Source organism: Dichomitus squalens, assembly GCF_000275845.1.
Source record: "Dichomitus squalens LYAD-421 SS1 unplaced genomic scaffold DICSQscaffold_42, whole genome shotgun sequence".
NCBI classification, from domain to species: domain Eukaryota; kingdom Fungi; phylum Basidiomycota; class Agaricomycetes; order Polyporales; family Polyporaceae; genus Dichomitus; species Dichomitus squalens.
In genome coordinates, this window is record NW_006766924.1 from 56,561 (window position 1) to 68,993 (window position 12,433).

A 12,433-nucleotide genomic window follows, 5' to 3' on the forward strand; every position below is an offset into this window, starting at 1 on the left:
GCACTATATCCTGGCGAAGACATGCGAACATGTCACTTATATTGAGCTAAAAGAGGTGTGGAATGCGAACACCCCCGTTATCACATTCTTCTCGAACTGGGGGGTCGAGGACATCGCGCTCAACAGGACGGGCCTGCAGCTGCTGAAGGATCTTGAGCACAGCGAAGATGAGCCCTCCCATGAAGAATTTCGACAGACAGGGACGAAGACGTAGGTCTCCTCGCTATATGCGCGGTCTCCACTTTCAGTGCTGACTTTGGTCGTAGGTCTAAGCATTTGTGCATATCCCTCTCTTGACGTAGTCCTCCACTACCCGTATGATATACCAATCTCATTTGTCAACTGCCATTTACTGCATCTCTTGTATTGCTCTCCGTATAGCATGAAGCGATCATGGCATTCTCCAGGATACCGTATGCGTGTTCCCTCCAGTCTGGCGTGCGTGTCGAATCTGGATCAAGGTCGTGTTCTATACAGGAGATGTGACGATGCCTTCCTCTATGCGGGTTGGGCACAAACCACTTTCGTAAGTTATATTAGGCATTAATATAATTCCCTGATCGTTCTGCAAACTGCGCTCCATAGTGATGATGCGTCCCTTGGGGGCGTTGCTGCAGAGCCACGCACCGAGTCACGAAAAGCAGATAGCAAACGTAGAATGTGTGATATCAGGGAATGAATCAAAATACATCTATACGTACAGGTGTCCTCGGGACGGTTATACACGTCAAACCTCATACTACTGCCTATCGCCGCGTTCTCAAGAGTCCCTACCCTAATATCGTCACCTCTAATCCATAGTCATGTGTATAGGGATAGGGGGTGCATCCCCTTGCTCCATCATTCATGCGCCCCACCCGCGCCCGAGTCTCCTGCACACCGCGCGCGCCACGTGCCCTCACGCAGTCTGCGGGCCCGCGAGGCGCACCTTCTCCTCGACGTCGCTCTCGTACAGCGCGAACGCCTTCTGGAACATGCCCGCGAGCTTCCTGACCTCGCGCTCGAACGCCTCCTTGTTCGGCCACGCGAGCCGCGGGTTCAGCAGCTCGCGCGGGACGCCCTCGAGCGCGACGGGCACCTGGAGGTTGAACACGCCGAACGTCTCGTACTCGGCCTTGGCGAGCTCGCCCGAGTGGACGGCGTCGACGATGCGGCGCGTGTACTTGAGCGGGCAGCGCTTGCCCGTGCCGAACTTGCCGCCCGTCCAGCCGGTGTTGATCAGCCAGCAGTCGACGTTGTTCTTCGCCATGCGCTCGGCGAGCATCTCGGCGTAGCGGCCAGGCTGTGTGAGGAGGGGCAATGTCAGTTGGAGTGGCATAAACGAAAAGGGCGGAGGGAGACGTACGTGAAGAACGATGAATGGCGCGGAGTAGCACGTCGAGAATGTCGGGATGGGCTCGAGGACGCCGTCCTCGGTACCGGGGGTCTTGCTGTACAAGACATGAGCATCGGCTTGTAGTGACTGCGCACGGCACTTACGAAGTGTAACCAGCCAAGAAGTGGTAGCTCGCCTGCTCAGGCGTGAGCTTCGCGACGGGTGGCAGGACACCGAAGGCGTCGCAAGTGAGCATGATAATGTTCTTGGGCTGGCTCGAGACATGGCACGGGATCTGCGCGTTGGGAATGAACTCGATCGGGTACGCGCAGCGCGTGTTCTCGGTGATGCTCGCGTCGTCGTAGTCGGGTACGCGCGTGACGGGGTTGTAGACAACGTTCTCGAGCACGGAGCCGAAGCGGATTGCGTTGAAGATCTCAGGCTCCTTCTCCGCGCTGAGGTTGATGCACTTGGCGTAGCACCCGCCCTCGATGTTGAACACGCCGTCGTCGGACCAGACGTGCTCGTCGTCGCCGATCAGCTTGCGCCGGGGGTCTGCCGAGAGCGTCGTCTTGCCCGTGCCGGAGAGACCGAAGAAGAGGGTGACGTCGCCGGCCTCGCCGACGTTGGCGGAAGAGTGGAGCGAGAGCTGGCCGAACTTCACGGGCTGCAGATAGTGCTGGAAAAGGGAGCGGGGCCTGATCAGCACCGGAACGGACCGAGATCGGACGGGAAGCAGGGCCTGACCATGACGGAGAAGACACCCTTCTTCATCTCGCCGGCGTACTCGGTCCCGAGGATGACCATCTCCATCCGCTTGAAGTTGATCTCGACGGATGTGGTCGACGACATGCCCTTCGTGAACCGGTTCGCCGGGAACTGGCCCGCGTTGTAGATGATGAAGTCGGGCTCGCCGAAGTCCTTCAGCTCCTCTTCCGTCGGCCGGATGAGCATGTTGTTCTAGAGTGCGGTCCGTGGTGAGCGAGATTTCCGCGACGGAGGGCCGCCCAGACACGCCCGCGCCCATTGCAGGACACATTTGTCCACGAACGGGCGAAGTCGGAAGGAAGCGGAAAGTGAGACGTACCATGAAGAGAGCATGATAGGCACGGGCGCAAATTACTCGCACTTTGATACGGTACTTCGGATCCCACTGCGGACCAACACATCGGTTCAGCTCCTTTTAACGCAAAACAGAATCGGAGACGGTACTCACGCCCGCGTAGCCGTCAAACACGTAGACATTGTCTCGCGTATTGAGGAAATCGATAGCGCGTTCGCGGTTGATCTCAAAGGTGTCTGCAGAAGCGCGTCAACCCGTTGTCCGCGCAGAAGTGGACACAGACACTTACGCTCGTCCATCTTGATGTTCACGGATCCCCACCAGATTTCATCTTTGGAGGTCTCCTCGTAGACAATGCGCTTGTCCTTGGGACTACGCCCGGTCTTCTTTCCCGAAAAGTTGATGAGCGCCCCGGACGACGAGACGACGGCACCTTCGTTCCGGATCGCGTCTTCGTACAGCACGGCGGGGGGCGCGTTGCGCTTGATCTGGATCCGGTCCATGTCGAAGCCGGCCTGGGAGAAGTACTCAAGCTCACGGCCGATGACTGCAGGTACATGGAGATCGTGTAAACGCGTCGGACACCCGACAAAATGATGTCATGCAACTCACGGGCTGAGACCTCCGCATCGTACGCCTGCGCGTAGTGCTTATGGAGGATGTGGGGGGTAACGTATGGGGTTCCGTGAGTGTAAACCATGATAGTCGACTGCTGAATGATGTCAATCAGCTGGGTCCGAGGGATGTGGGACGGCAGCAGCGGGCGCAGCTCCGGAACACGGCACGCGATGGGCTCGGGGCTCGGAGCACACGCTCGGGGTGCTAGAAAGACGCGATGGACTCACGATGCGCACTGGGCAGCGAGCTGGATGTGTGCGATGGTACGGGAGGACTTGTAGGAGGCGTGGGTGAGGGGCGATCGAGCGGGTGGAGCTTGGGGACGAAGACTTTATAGCAGAGAGGAGGCGAAGCATCCAACGGGTTTGATTCCAAATATGGTAGGGGGCTCGTGCAATCACGCGGGGTGCTGGGTGCAAGACCCGGTCCTGTCCGTAGCGCGGGACACCGAACGGAAGTCCTCTCGTTCTTCGCACTGGAGACGCAGACGGGGCTAGGCAAGCTGGCGGCCCCGCGCGCACTGCGAGGGGGCTCCGGGGAGGGTGGGGAGGCCGTCGTGATGGGCGGAAGGCAAGGATGAGTGGGCTGCAGAGGTGTGCGCACCGACAGTTATCCGACACATGGGCTTCCTTCCCCAGGAGCCTATACTAAAGGGGCTGCGCTCACATGAGCACCAGCCTGGCCGCATCCAGCCGTCTACCACCGCTGCAGGGGCCGTCTTCCTCGCAGCACCCGTCGTCCTCGATGCAGCCGCTCGACGCTCGCGCATGCGGAGGCGCCTCAGTCCCCGCGCGCCGTCGCCTCCCACATCGGACGCGGGGACACGGAGACGGCTCATGGATGCGGGGGCGTTACGGGCCTCCACCGGAAAGCGCGCCCATAATCTGCCATAATCTACGTCGGACCACTATTTCCGGTGTTGCGCATGAGATTCTGACATATGACGTACGGGAATGGACACTCGTTCACGCACCGGGGCCACCCACGGTCTTGCTCCGTGATGAGCTCTCTCTTCACAGCGACAACAGCCTCGACATGACCATGACCCGGCCGAGCATTTGGGCACCTCTGACCAGTTCATGCGTCTCAGCCACCGGCGACGGACGTCGGGCATGGGATCGCGGTTGGGGAGATGAGGAGAGGGAGATGTGGGTAATGGTGAAGTCGAAGTCGTACAGTACGTATGTACTTACGTCGAAGTTGCCCTGCTGTCGCCTACTGTATTCCGGTAATTCTACCACGTTTTTCCCGCTTCATCATCCGTTCGTCTAGTCTCGGCTCCAGACGTTCCACAGCCCTCTCTGCCCCGGCACTCGATGCTTCGCTACGCTCAGCAAGCCCTGGGAGGGAGGAGGACAAATTAGGAAGGAAGGATTGATGGAAAGGATCGTGAATGGATCTGAAGAGGGGGGAACGAGCGCCGGGGGAGAGAGGGCTGTAGAACGTCTGGTGCATTTCGGGCTCGGCAGAGGGTACCGTGACTTCGGGTTACTCGGGGTGACCAGCGTGACTCCCGCCCTCAATAGGACCAAGTCTACAGCCTCAAAAGCCACCCGTCAACTACCTTCTGTCTGGCATAGTCTGTTATTCAAGAGTTCTCCACGCAATTAACCAGTTTCATTATGCCATGAAGGTCATAGGAGGGGAATGAGGGACAGTGTGACCAACGCGGGCGCTCCTTGGGGGGCTCGCCCATGTCCGCTGTGCTAGCATGACGCGCACCTTGTTCCTTGTGCATGACAAAAATTAGGTCATAACTTAACATAGCCATAAACAGAGTATTTGGGAAGATCTATATAGTGGAGAGAAGTACATGTGCTGATCATGTTTATTTGGACGGTTGGGCCCTCCACTAGCATTTGAGCGCCCATTGCAGTTGCATGAGGCTTATTCAGCTCTCCTTGGCTTTCACCGCTCGACATGAAGAGCATTGTCTGAGTCCAATACAAGCTTTTAATTCACATTGGCCAGAAGCCAAAATACAACCCTTCAAAGCTTCAAGTTTGAGGTGAGTCTCTGCACGGTGCATCTGGATGGGAGAGGCTGACAAAGCCCACGTGCTGTTACTGATCGTCACGGTACCCTCTGCCGAGCCCCAAATGCACCAGACGTTCTGGCGGTACTCTCAGGTACTGTGTGTAAGCGCCAGAACGGATGGGAACGAGACTACCGTTCGTCTATTGCCCGCAGCCTAGTGGCGAAGCAAGCGCCTTTCTGAACATGGCGAGATGCGATGCTGTTGATCCCGCTACTTAGCTGACAGGGCGGCAAACGGCCATCCGCGAAATCTCGTCTCGACTCGCGTCCGACATCATGGACCCATCGACGACGCACCCGCTCTTGGGTGTTACTGGTACTACTGCACAGGTTGCTATCTCGGCGCCGTCAACTGCAGTCCCGGGGGATGACCAACCGACGTGCGTTCGTCTGCATGTGTTTGTCTAAGGAAGGACTAACATGCTCTGCTCTCGAGCACAGGGTGATTCTTATCTTCGGATGGCGCAAGTCTTCCTTGCTTGAGCTGAGAAGATGGGCGACCCGCTGACTTCTGTGATAGTGGGCGCGAAGATGGCAACTCTACGGAAATATGGGGACGCATACACAAGACTTTACCCCTCCAGCAACCAAGTCATCGTCCAGGCCGACCCTCTTCGCTACTGGAAGTTTGGGCGCGGGCGGGCGAGTACTCTGTGTCTTTCTATGCTGAGCTAGGCTGACCTCCTCCGACCAGTAGGAACGAGCTGTCCTTCCTGCTGTACATAAGCTCGAACAAATGAACTTGCTCTCCGCGCCTCCGCAAGGTCCGCCCCCGCGGATATTGATACACGCCATGTCCAACGGTACGTACTAGCAGCTTCTGAGCTTCTCTGGTCAAATCTTATGCCTGAGATACACTCGACCGTAGGCGGAGTCATGTCTCTCTTCGACACGGCCGCCGTGCTTCGTAGGAAGAACATCCACCCGCCCACGGGCACCAAATGCGCAATCATATTCGACTCAGCACCCGCGCCGCCAACGCTTCCCCTCACGATCCGCGCCTTCACCGCCAGCACGCGCGGGCGGCTCCGGAAGCTCCTTGCGACGGGCATCCTCACAGTCGTGTACTTCCTCATCTTCGTCGTCCGTACGATTCTGCGGCGCCCAAGGCCCCTCGCGCAGGAGATCGCGGCGCTCAACGACCCGGCGCTGCTGCCTTGGACGTCCGCGAAGACGCCGAGGATGTATTTTTACTCGACGGGAGATGTGATCGTTCCCTCGACTGCGGTCGAGGAGCATGCTGCGAAGGCGAGGATGGCGGGGTTCCCGGTTGAGATGATCAACTTCGGGAAGAGCGCTCATGTATCTCATGCGCGGGACAACCCAGAAAAGTATTGGGAGGCTGTCAGGACATTCTGGTCGGGCGCGATGAGGCGATAGCTACTTGGCGTCAGCTTATTTATGTGCGTGATAATTTATATGCTGGTATTCGATGTGACGCTTATCAGGAAGATGGCGCTGCGTATAGATGGATTTATAACCGCCACAACAACATCTGTGGAACCTCGCTGCGGCTGGGTAGTGAGGGCGTTGCCACCTTCTCGATCTATCTGTCTGCTGTCGTTTCTTCTTTGATACTCCGCCTTGCTCGCAATATGTCTTACATCTCCAAGGTTGGGGACACTTATAGGAACGTTCCCACTCGGTCGTGGTATATTTGTGGATCTACCACAGAAGCGAACGAATAAGGGTCGACAGCTCCCTGGATGCTTCGAGTAACATAAAAGGCCTTCCCCACCTGTCGGGAATGGGGCCCCCAGCTATCTAGGATGGATTTCGTCGCTCGAGCTGACGTGGACGACTCGAGTTCGGATACAGTTTTACTCATCATATTCACCGGGACCTGGTTGTCGCTTTTGTAGGTCACCTACGCCCTCGTGCTGAGCGTACTGAGGAACTCAGGTGCTGTTCAGACTCACCGGTCAATCGGCTCAAGAAGCGTACACTTATTTCTGCCGCTATCCAAAGGATGGATACGACATGAAGTGTCTCGTACGTGACAGCACCCCCGGCTTTCATGATATCTTAGGTTGCTGGTTGCTTACCTCGATCTGGCATAGATTGCTGCCTTGTGGTGGGCATATTCTCTAGGTATCTATAAGACCATGCGTCAGTCTCACGCTCAGATACACACAGCTTTTTCACTGCGCTACACGGGGGGTTCGTGATACGCGTCAAGTATGTTCGCCGTCTCTGATGGAGTTCTCGCAAGTTGATAACAGTCTGGGGGGCAGCTATGCATGCATGTACCATTTGAGACTCAGCCCTCACGTGGGGTCGGCGATATCGGAGCTTTGGTGAGTTTAGAACATTCACCACACTTGTGCCGCGCTCACGCATATGCAGGGAGTTTTGGGTGTGTGTCCGCCTTAAATATTTGAGCCGGGAACTGACTTTCCCTGGCTGCAGCTTATTGGATTAACAGCAGTGCGCACCCATATCCGTCTTGAATTCGTCAATCACCGCTGACGGTGGTTCTCAGTGTATAACCCTCTTAGTATCGCATTTGTGAGTCCGTTGGCATCCGCTCTTTCCAGGCCGCATACGATTTGGCCGTAGGTTCTTCGCTAGGCGAGTCTACAAACGTAAGCTGCTCTGCTCGGTTACACTGGTACGGGCAACGTTACCTAGACTGCTGTACAGTTGAATATCGCCCCCTGCTATTTGTCATTATCGTGGTAAGCAATCTTCGTCTGTTCTAGGAGTGCACGAGACTGAGCGGCTTAAGGGTGCCATGCTTCTCGGAGGATTGGGTAAGTAATGTGGCCTCATGAAATCCTTTTTCTCTGATCGCACCCCCGTACGCGCAGTCTTCACAATCTGTAAGCCAAGTGTACGGAGATTTGGTGGCCCTTTACTAATATTGTCCTCTAGTATCAACTCTCTACGCGTACGTCGACCCGAGGCTCTTGCCATCGCTTGTCATTTACGTGCCGCATTGACACTCTCTAAGGGCAACTCAAGGAACTTCGTGGAATATGCGTACAGAGGTCCGTATTCGCCTGCCATGGCCGTACACAACCTCAGATGTCTCTCGCTGTCTTAGATAAACCTGCTTGTGGTCTTGGGAATATCGTTTATGCTCGACATTTTCATAACAATACGACTTGTGGTTTATTTGCGGAGTAGTCGCACCGGGTTCAAGAAGTTAGTAATCTGGACTATTATGCCGCACTTAGGATCATGCAACTAATTCATACCACTGCAGCACCGACAACATCATAAACAAGCTCGTCTCATTCTCCGTCAACACAGGTGTGCCATCGGGAACACCTTTGCACAACATCACCACCACGCATGGCTTACCCTTAGCCTTTCTCGTACAGGGCTTCTCACTGGGTAAGTGTCTTCGCTCGGAATACAAGCAGAATCTTGATACAGTATATCTAGGATTCTCACCCTTATTCCAATCATCCTTGTGGGTAGACCCATCGACCTGTTGTGATTGCCTTGCTTATGCTCAGCGTCCAACTTGCACTCAAAGATGGCCGCCGCCGTTGGGAACGATTGGGCCTGGTATCCCGTATTGACTACACTAGCGCCTGGTATGTTCGTTCCGAGTGTTTTGCCGGGGCATCCCCTGATCACTCAACCAGTTCACACAAGTGTTGTGCTAGCTGCGTGCGTCAGCTATCCATCAGTCATCTGTTCAGTCTGTTTACGTGTATAGAATGCAGGGTCAATTCGCGTCGGTCGCTCGTGGATCGAGGTTCCGAAGGTATCGAGCTGCGAAGCTTCGACCTCGATGTTTCACCAAGGCCCCAGCTGAATTCCACTATACAATGGATGGAAGTGGTAAGATTAATTTGAGAACTTTGATTCAGCGATGTTTTACAGCCACTTTATGATACGTTCACTTCAATCAATGTACCAGAGGGCAGTGGAGCACAGTTGCGACTGTCACTTGAGCCCGAACATCCCCCATGTCAGGTGCGGAGCCTCTGCCATTTATAGCACTGCTCGGTCTGTAGTCATGCTGAGCATCATTGACAGCAAACACACAAGGGCGAATGAGCCTTTTCATCTTGTTCTCTGCTGAACCTCTGCGGTGCTCTTGGTAGATAGATAGAGTCTAGGCGCCGTGTAGAAGATGCCAGTGCAACATGTTTGTAATCCAACATCGCCGAGGTTTGGATATCCTGGTATAAGTAATGACAGAGGCTACATACTATGACGTTAGATCATAGGAAAAATGCAAGATAGATGGAGTCAGATAGCAGCTGCGGATTCCGACGCGCATCGACGCAGCAGGTCACCAACTTAGCTTGAGCGCTTGATCAGCGGCAATGGGAGGTGGAAGCGCCTATCTCAATTCGATTCCGAGCCACTGGCAGTGGCGGGAAGACATGGTTACGGTCCCACAGGAGGGCTTGCCGCTTGTGTCATCATATCACCTCAAGCTGCCCTGTCAATCTGCCAGATGTACAGCCTTCCTCACGCATCCACCCGGAGGGGTCTGTGTGCTCTGTCTACCTAGTAGTACCTCCCTACTACCACGTTGAAGACCTCCCTCCGCAACGGACAGGATCAATGGATCCCTTACACCGAAGAAGCATAGAGGAACCGTCTAACCACCTGGTGCTATCTCTGATAGCCATTGGAGCTTGGTGCGTACTGCTGTGAGTCTTCCCGACCTCTACACTCAGTGCCATGGTCGGCTGAAAACACGGCCAGATTGGACGGTCATGGCGCTCAAGGGGCGTACATCTACTTCCGTCGCTATCCGAAGGATGGCTATGTCATGAAGATGCTGGTAAACGCTGACACCTCACGATATTCAGACGACCCGTTGACTTGCATATACTGGATATCTAGATTGGTGCCTTATGGTGCGCTGTTGTTCTCGATCTTCCCTTGCACTTCTTACTACGATTGTGGACTCAGTATCGTCAATGGGCTACACACATTTGCGGTTTTATACATCAAGTGCGAATGCTTCTGCGCTGAGATCATACTGTCGCTGACGTGCATGCCGCGACAAGCTACGCTACCCTTGTGCAGAATAGGTCTAGCGCTGATGTGGGGGCCGAGCTTCTGCAATCCTGGTGAGCTCGAATGTTCCGGTCTTGTGGTTCTGCTTTACAGGCGTTTGATTGGACATGTAGGGAATGTTGAGTGGGTGTCTCAGACAAAACCAGTGTTGGAAGTGAAATGTATTCACGCACCTCTTACAGATGGTCGCAGACACTGCCGTGAGCGCAAGCCACATACCTGTTTGCTAGTAATGACGACGGTAAACTTTCCTAGTGCCTTACTTTATTGGTCTCCCACTTGTAAGTGTCAGCATATCTACTTGTGCGGGTACATGCCCAATTGTGTACTAGGTTCTTTGCTAGGCGCGTGTACAAGTGTAAGCTATCTCTTTGGATATGATCATAGCTAGCCATGACCTTGAGATGTTGTGCAGTAGGATATCGTCCATGGCATTTCGTCCTCTTCGTGGTAAGTCCATGTCAAATTGAAGTCAGCAGCGTGACTTACATTGAGTAGGGAACCATGCTCGCCTTGGGGTTAGGTGAACATGTTTGTCTTTAGAATTTCTCAGTGGGTGCTCACGAGTCCTTGCTCTCCCAGCCTTCACAGTTGGTATGTAGACTAATCTTTCTTAATGTCATCTCTGTTCCTAGAGGTTCTGACAAGCTATAGTTTGCACTGCCTTTGCGTAAAGTACTTGTCGAGTATCCATTTCCATGAGTGTTGATGCGGGGTCAGGTTTATCTGGGGAACGGAGGCAAATAGAACAAGCGTAGTCAGAGCTCCCAATCATACCCCCAGTGACCATGCTGATGGATTTCTCAGAACAGCCTGATATCGTTTTTGGGCCTGTCGTTCCTGCTCAACATCGTTCTCACATGGCGACTGGTGTGGTATTTGCGAATCAACCACACTGGAGTCAAGAGGTGGGTGTAACGGACCAGACTCAGTTCGCATTAGTGTTGACAACGGCCCATGCATCGGTCTCAGTACGGACAACCTGATCAACAGGATCGTCTCATTCTCGGTGAACACCGGTATGTCATCTCTGTTTAGCTATGAATGTCTGTTATTGTCCGATTACATTGTTTCGACGTTCTTCTGTAGGTATCCTGACCGGGTAAGCGTATCCCATCTGGGAGATAACGCCATTCTGATCCTGAGAGTAGGATCCTGACACTTGCTCCGATGATACTAGTAGGTCGATCTCACCTCGTTCGTACTACATAAATACAGGAAACATTTTAGCTCGCATTACCGATGCGAAATGGGTTGGCGTGGTACCCAGTAATGACTCTTCTAGCCCCTGGTAGGTCCGGTTTTGCCTGCCCGTGAAGCTCGCCGCTGAGTCCTAGCTAGTGCACACCAGCATCGTCTTGGTCGCGTACGTTCAGCGCAAACAGTGTGTACCTCAGCACTCATTGATCTCCGCTGCAGGGTGAATTCCCGTCGGTCGCTTGTGGACCGTGGCTCCGAGGGCATCGAGCTGCGAAGCTTCGACCTCGACGTCGCCCCTCGCAGGCCGGAGCTCAATTCGACGATCGAGTTTGCGGAGATGGTGCGCCGCGCTCCTACCGATAGAAGCCAGTCCACACTGACGGGTGTGTCATAGGGTGGAGGGACGTCGACCACTATAGAGTTCAGGGATGCACCTGTGATACGTGTAGACCTCGAGGAACAACCTCCGCACGAGGTATGGTGTCAAGAATTTTGTATTGGGTCGTGCTGAACAGCGGAGACAGGGCTCGCCAAAGGACAGGAGGGGTGATTAATGACGGAGAGCCGCTGATAGGACAAGCCCGCTAGCGGAGCCCCGGCGTCCTGATATCAACGGAGTCGGAGACGAGTTGGGAAGGCCAGATGTAATTCCTCGTGGTTGCTGTTTCATAATCTGCCTTGGTAGCAAAGGTCAACTTGAAATCCAGGTTCCATTGCGCGACATGTCGGCGGCGACCCGGAAAAGACATACGGGAGCGATGCCGTTCTTACGGGGGGAGGCGGAAGGGTCAAATCACTGGCCAGCCAATGGTCACGGCCCAAGCTCACCCTGGCGCCCCTTACGAGCAGCAAGGACAGAAGCAGGTGATTTATACGGCAGGCATTCCAAGTTTGACTACCCGAGAGAAATACATGAAACGGAGAGGCACGGGGTGAGCCATTTCGTTAGAACGTGGCTGTTCTGAATAACAGCCTTTGAAAATCCGGGTAAATCTGGGGGCGGTGGCCTCCTGCCTCCTGCCTCCTTTCGTCGACTCGTCTAGAGTCGGATACGTTGGAATTTCCGCCGTTTCGCGAGGGTGAGTTGCCGATAGGACGAGCCTGCTAGGGAAACCTCGGCGTCCTAATATTCACCGGAGTCGGATACGAATCCGGAAGGCCATCCCTCGTAGTTGCTGTCTCATAATCCGTCTTGGCACGAAAGGTCA

The 12,433-nt window shown here is 54.6% G+C and overlaps 3 protein-coding genes across 3 annotated transcripts; 2 read left to right on the forward strand and 1 right to left on the reverse strand.

Moving 5' to 3' along the window:
• Positions 1-898: 898 nt before the first annotated feature.
• Positions 899-3,078, reverse strand: DICSQDRAFT_67488 (ATP-utilizing phosphoenolpyruvate carboxykinase; the record flags this gene model as incomplete). The annotated part of the gene is made up of 8 exons (XM_007368958.1): positions 899-1,282; positions 1,346-1,430; positions 1,480-1,994; positions 2,063-2,275; positions 2,403-2,468; positions 2,532-2,614; positions 2,668-2,925; positions 2,991-3,078. 8 exons carry the CDS (start codon positions 3,076-3,078, stop codon positions 899-901), a joined length of 1,692 nt encoding a protein of 563 aa, XP_007369020.1.
• A 2,231-nt stretch (positions 3,079-5,309) lies between these two features.
• DICSQDRAFT_149239 (uncharacterized protein) lies at positions 5,310-6,413 on the forward strand (the record flags this gene model as incomplete). Its single annotated transcript, XM_007368959.1, has 5 exons — positions 5,310-5,413; positions 5,475-5,497; positions 5,554-5,675; positions 5,731-5,836; positions 5,902-6,413. The coding sequence occupies 5 exons, from the start codon at positions 5,310-5,312 to the stop codon at positions 6,411-6,413; spliced, it is 867 nt and encodes a 288-aa protein (XP_007369021.1).
• A 3,413-nt stretch (positions 6,414-9,826) lies between these two features.
• DICSQDRAFT_139557 (uncharacterized protein) lies at positions 9,827-11,901 on the forward strand. The gene is made up of 18 exons (XM_007368960.1): positions 9,827-9,959; positions 10,016-10,078; positions 10,139-10,148; positions 10,208-10,306; positions 10,358-10,383; positions 10,441-10,475; positions 10,524-10,548; positions 10,608-10,619; positions 10,680-10,782; positions 10,838-10,933; positions 10,998-11,044; positions 11,115-11,127; positions 11,177-11,204; positions 11,256-11,316; positions 11,367-11,391; positions 11,445-11,565; positions 11,620-11,700; positions 11,750-11,901. The coding sequence occupies exons 9-18, from the start codon at positions 10,724-10,726 to the stop codon at positions 11,777-11,779; spliced, it is 561 nt and encodes a 186-aa protein (XP_007369022.1). The 5' UTR covers positions 9,827-9,959; positions 10,016-10,078; positions 10,139-10,148; positions 10,208-10,306; positions 10,358-10,383; positions 10,441-10,475; positions 10,524-10,548; positions 10,608-10,619; positions 10,680-10,723; the 3' UTR covers positions 11,780-11,901.
• The last annotated feature ends 532 nt before the right edge of the window (positions 11,902-12,433 follow it).

Excerpts from the sequence above, each read along its gene's own strand:
- DICSQDRAFT_139557 (XM_007368960.1), top strand. The coding sequence starts at position 10,724 with ATGAGTGTTGATGCGGGGTCAGGTTTATCTGGGGAACGGAGGCAAATA. Across the intron at positions 11,205-11,255 it reads CACTTGCTCCGATGATACTA|CTCGCATTACCGATGCGAAA; the intron begins GTAGGTCGATCT and ends GAAACATTTTAG. Across the intron at positions 11,701-11,749 it reads AGGAACAACCTCCGCACGAG|GGCTCGCCAAAGGACAGGAG; the intron begins GTATGGTGTCAA and ends CAGCGGAGACAG.